The following is a 6,184-nucleotide window of genomic DNA, read 5'->3' as shown; positions in this document are numbered from 1 at the left end:
CTATTTAGCCAAGTTGTTGTTACATTTCATATCCACAATATATGTAAAAGTGACCAAAAACATAAATTTATTTCCCCTACCCCATCTTAAATACTTTAAAATAGGGTATTTTAGGTCAAAATTTCAAAGTGCTGTAAAAAAAAATGCTCAAGCCCTAGGCATGGGGATTTTTTTTCTGAGACACTATAGGGTATGCTGATTCAGAAAAACCAAAAATTAATTTTCCTTTTCTTTTTTCCCGCTAAAGTTCATTTCAGCAGTTTTACAACCAGACTATGTTTCCCTCAAACAAAAGTAAGGCCTGGCCTAGCGGTACTACATATATATTTCGACATCAACGTCGATTGCAACAAGGAAACTATTCATTATCACAATTGATTGAAACTATAACATGCAGCGTTTTATCCGAAACTTCCTCATTCTTATCAATTCATATTCTTGACAGCAATTTGACCTCTGAAAGGTCATTGTTTGTCAAAAAACAACGGCCTAAGACGACTATAAAGCGGAGTTTCCTTCTTTCGTTCTGCCAGGTAAAATCAATTAATTTTAAGGCGACGTTTTTAGACTAACCAACACGTACCAACGTCCGCATGTCGCGCTAGCCTTATCTTACTCTAGGCCTAGACTAGCTATGATGGTATAGGCCTAGCCTTGAAGGGACGAAGGTCCCAATGAAAAACAACGTTGCTCCTTGATAGCTAACATTGTCTATTTAACATCACAATAATTCATTATTAGACCTATATTTGTTTTTTGAATTGTACTATCTCAGCCGATACCTCGCGCAACTCGAGTAACGTCTCGTATCTATTGTAGTGACGTCATGGCTCGCTGGCTCACACTTGCGATGTCTTGCACTTGTGATCAAATAACACGCTGGCTCGCACTTTGGCAACACTCTTTGGCAGTCAACTCGCCCCTAGAAAACCCGCCCTTGGTAACTTGCCCCATAAAAAAATGTACACTTTCTAGACCATGCAGTCTTCAAAATAAAAATTGTAACCTTTCGTAATCAACTACATTTTCCACATACATAGACATTTTTGAAACTTTATTTAAAAAAAACCTAAACCATAATTCACCACTATAGACACTTTTTGGGGTGGGGGTGGGGTGAGGGGGAGCAATAGGTATTCCACACCCACCTCAGCCCCACCATGGCTGACGCTGAGGTGAGCAAATTTTAAGAATAGGACCCTCTAGACGCTCGAAAATTGCACTCTCAGATGGTAAAAAAATATGTTTTTTCATGAAAGCATTTTTCCTCGACAAAAAATATTGACGGGCTATGCTCCCTCTCACTCACGGGCGTCGCAAAAGTTTAAACAAGGACCTATAGTCTATTCTATACTGGGAGTTGCAAAGCAAATTACTATTTTGGTACCTCAAGATGCCCGGAAATGGCACTCATTCAGACTTTTTTTTTCAGAAATTTGAATATTTTATCTCCATTTAAAAAAAAAATGTTTACAAATGTAGGGGGTCCTGGCCGGCTGGGCAACCCACCCCAGTGGATTAATATCGATGTCGATGTCAGTGACACATTTTATGCTGTTTTGTATCAGCAAAGCCCTTTTGGATCAGGATGCTATAGAGCGAGGACCCTACTGGACAATATGGGTAGGGGCAACGAAGGGGCCGCTAAGGATCAGTGGCCCTTGGAAAAAACTTTCCAGAATAGGCCCCCTCCCCAGACGCTCGAAAATGGCACTCTCAAACGGTAATAATTCTTTTTCAAAGCAGTGTTTCTCGACAAAATTATTGACTTCCTCCCGTCGACAGTTATACACCCTCGTATGCTCCTTCTCCCTTAGACACCACTCTCCTCACGGGCGTTGGAAAGGTCTGATCAGAGGACCTATAGTCTATTCTATACTGGGTGTCGCAAAGCAAATTATCAGGGGCGGAACACTGTCGTAGGGGGTCCGGGGCATGCCCCCGCGAAATTGTTGTGTTCTAGACGCCCGAACATAACATTTGAGGAATTCTGGGCTATCACTTTTTTTCTTTTTCTCTCTTTTTTTTCCTTTTTTCCCTTTTTTCCTTTTTTTTTATCCCTCTAAATCCGCCCCTGATTATGATTATGGCACTTTTAGATGCCCGGAAATGGCACTCATTAAAATTTGAAAATTTTATCTCAAATTTTTAAAATTTTGACAAATGTAGGGTGGCCCTGGCCGGCTGGGCCTCAGCACTCATGACACCCCCACTGCACTCAGGGTTCCCGGATTGCCACGCCAGCGGGCGTGTGCGAAGCACAACTCAGAGTCTTTTCGATTCGAAAATTTCGATTTGGTTTCGTAGTCAGATTTTCGAGAAAAACTTCAGCTACCCGTATTCCTCGACTGATACGTCAATGGGAGCTGTAATTTGTATAGCAAGGAGATGGTGCTACCCTTAATTTGTATTAAGGGAATTTACGCCCACAAACCTTGTAGTTAATAATATTTTGGTTATAATAAAAAAAAAAAATTTTTGGTGACGTCACACTCACGCTATAGTTAGCATGCATACGTCATAAGCTAGATTACGTCATCTTTTCCTGGTAAGGCAAACTCTTCCGGCGTGCTTTTTTCATGGATAAACAAACACCAGTGCCTTGCCTAGCTAGGGCTACAAGAGGCGCATAGTTAGCATTATTTAAATAAGGTACGTCTGCAACTGAATTATTCTTAGGCCCTAGTTAATTTTGTTTTCTTATTTGAATTTTATTTCTTTCGAAAGTGTACTTTCTATCACATATAATTGCACTGTCTACTTAGGCCTAGTCATATTATGCTTCATCGTCCCCCGCTATACACAGTACATCAGTAGGCTAGTCCCCGCCCTCCCACGCTACAGTACAGACGTTTGCTAGGCAACAGAACGTGATTGCACCTTTCTTCCCAGGTGTTCATGTAAATTTGCATATTGTTAGCCAACCAGCTGAGTGTATTCCTTATTCCTAATTTTCACAAAGCATTGCATCCCCCTTGGAAAGAGGGAACTTCGAAATAATTGTCTCCATATCGTCGCTAATTAATCACCGTAATTTAGCTTACATGCATGGAGGGAGCACTTAAAATGTACAATAATCATTTCACTACCCGACAAACCTTGAACTTTATTCATGAATTACATAAATAATTTCATCTCGCTGTACTCCAACACCACTGGCGCATGGTAACTGGCAGACCATTTCCGGTCACACATTACTCTCCATAACGCAGCACCCCCTAGTTCCGTGTCCTCTGGATTAATATAATATATGTCATACAGTCGCTGTCAGAGACACATTATGCTGTTAATAACAAAGCCATCTAGGATCAGGGTGGTATATAGAGCGAGGACCCTACTGGACCCTCATGGGTAGCTCAAAAGGGCCCCTAAGAGTCGGTGGCCTGCTGATTTTCGCACTTACTCCATGCTGAGCATAGATAGCTGTTCTATAGATGGGTACTACATTCCGGCTAAAAAAACTCCGTCTATAGTTCTCTGCCTTTTGGCCTTTTTACATTCTGATTTATGTGTTGGTGATATAGCGTTGTGTTCGTTATCGATCAGTAGAAAAATTCAAAATTAGTGAGTGGTAAAATAATTGAGCAACCCTTTCGCGGGTGTCTATAAAACGAATACCGAAGACCGAAGACCCAAAAACGAAGACCCCTATTTTTTCTATTTTATTTTGATGATATTGAACCTGGCTGTCACAAAATCAAAATTACGAAATTTTTTGGGCGTCTGTTTGTAAAATATTGAAGGGACTTCGTTTTATAGACACCACATATATGGGTGTCTACAAAACGAAGACCGAAGACCTGAAAAACGAAGGCCTTCAATTATTTCGCCATTATCTTATTGTAAGTATTTCAAAATCATCATAAAACAGTTGCCAAGTACGTATTTCATTATTTCATCGGAATAAAATTAGGAAAATCAAGAAATACTTAAGGGTCTTCGTTTTATAGACACCCTATATGGGTGTCTATAAAACGAAGACCGAAGACCCAAAAACGAAGACCCCTATTTTTTCTCTTTTGTTTTGATGATAATACACCTGGCTGTCACAAAATCAAAATTACGAGGCTATTTAAACTTTAGTTTCTGAAATTATCAAAGGTCTTCGTTTTATAGACACCCATATATGGGTGTCTACAAAACGTGATGAAAATAATGTTTTTAAATCACTTAATCATGCTAGGTATATAGTATTCGTCTTATTAGCACATTATTTCCTGAATCGGAGTAAATTATAATTATTTACTTTTTATTCCAGTTCCAAAGCGGCAGCCATAATGTTGTTCCATGTTGCCCTCCAACGAAAGTAAGGCTGGCCTAGCGGTACGCGTATTTTGAGGACCTACAAAGGCCTTGAATATTTCATTCACAAACTTGCTTCATGTTAAAATAAACAGTAGGAATGTTGCATAGTGATGCATATATGTAGCATCGGTCATCTGGTAGTGAAACCAACATGGGATGGATGAGATAATTAAGGGTCTTCGTTTTATAGACACCCTTATATGGGTGTCTACAAAACGAAGACCGAATAACGAAGACCCATATTTTTTTCTCTCTAAATCATTTTATACTAGATATATATAGTATTCATCTTTTTAGCACATTATTGCCTGAATTTGAGTCAATTTAATGAGTTCCAAAGCGGCAGCCAACGTTGTACGACCACTGCCGGCGGCAGAGCGCGTCTTGGCGCTGTTTCCCTCAAACAAAAGTAAGGCCTGGCCTAGCGGTACTACATACCGGTATATATTTCGACATCAACGTCGATTGCAACAAGGAAACTATTCATTATCACAATTGATTGAAACTATAACATGCAGCGTTTTATCCGAAACTTCCTCATTCGTATCAGTAGAGGCAGTGGTCAGTCAGCCAAAATGCGCTGTTCGAATTCAGATTATCTGTTTGTGGTTGTGTTGTTTAGCTACTACATTCGAAACTCAAGAACCGTCGCCGAAGACATTTGCAGTAGGCCTAAGGATTGTGGTATTTGTGATACTTTGATTTGTAAAGGACCTGACTCCTGTACATGCCATTATTGTGGCGATTGTATTTCTATGTTCGTGGACTGTGAATCAAAGTACCTGAAAAAGGTGCCAAACCTCGAAACCAATACGAAACACCTGAATCTACAAAATAATTACATTGCAAAATTAGACAAAAATAGCTTTAGCAATGTAATTGCTCTCGAATCTTTAAATTTAGCAAAAAACAAATTGGTGTCTACCAACATAAATAAGGAAGCTTTTAGAGGTCTGGATAAGTTGCAGTGTCTTTCACTAGCGGAAAATAACCTAAAACAGATACATATTATGTGGTTTGCAGATCTAAGGAGCCTCACAACCCTCATGCTTCAAAATCTTAATTTAATGAACATTAGCGAAGGTGTGTTCACGAACTCCCCAAACTTGGAATGGATAAGCCTGGGCAATAATAACATACAATCTCTTCCTAGTACTCTATTCTCAAAACAGACTGGACTTAATCAATTGGAATTATACAACAACTTAATTAAGGATATTCCGGACGCGTTTTTAGAAACTTCTAAAAGTAGCATTACTGATCTGTTTCTACACGATAATTTGATAGAAACTATAAATTCTTCACTGGGATTGCAATATCTGACGAACTTAACGCATTTATCAGTATATAGAAACCCATTTAAATGCAACTGTGACTTGGTGTGGTTTATAAATTGGACACAAAATAACAAAAAGAGATTTTTATTTTTGTATAACACAAATATTACGGCTCTCTGTGATAATATCGATAATACTTTGGGGAATTTAAATTTAGGAGATCTTCACTGTAACTGGATTTGGTGGGAGGTGGCGGTTGGTGTGAGTTTAGCTATTTTACTTGCTATTTTCTATTTGAAGCTTCCTTTTATCAGGTAAGCCTATTTCACTTTTTTTGCTACATACTTCACGTTACAGTCAGTATGGGCATGGAGCTCACGCCCAGATATATATCTGTCTCTTATACACATCTAGATGTGTATAAGAGACAGAATTAAGGGTCTTCGTTTTATAGACACGTCCCCTATATGCGGGTGTCTACAAAACGAAGACCGAAGACCGAAGACCCGAAAAACGAAGACCCACATTTTTCTTTCTCCCAATCGTGATAAAATAATGAAATATTTACTTGGCAACTGTTTTATGATGATTTTGAAATACTT

The 6,184-nt window shown here is 39.0% G+C and overlaps 1 protein-coding gene across 1 annotated transcript in view; it reads left to right on the top strand.

The window, feature by feature from the left end:
• The first annotated feature begins 4,863 nt into the window (after window positions 1-4,863).
• LOC117117646 (leucine-rich repeat-containing protein 15-like) overlaps window positions 4,864-6,184 on the top strand; it is an 8,528-nt gene continuing 7,207 nt past the window's right edge. Inside the window, exon 1 of the mRNA XM_033262024.1 lies at window positions 4,864-5,896. Coding sequence (XP_033117915.1) covers window positions 4,881-5,896 — 1,016 coding nt within the window. The 5' untranslated portion in view covers window positions 4,864-4,880. The remainder of the gene's footprint in view (window positions 5,897-6,184) is intronic.

Source organism: Anneissia japonica, unplaced genomic scaffold (genome assembly GCF_011630105.1).
Source record: "Anneissia japonica isolate Jap-2015-1 unplaced genomic scaffold, ASM1163010v1 scaffold3334_len1275209_cov185, whole genome shotgun sequence".
Classification (NCBI taxonomy): Eukaryota; Metazoa; Echinodermata; class Crinoidea; order Comatulida; family Comatulidae; genus Anneissia; species Anneissia japonica.
Note: the sequence above shows the minus strand (reverse complement) of the source record. Positions and strands in the feature narration are given on the sequence as shown.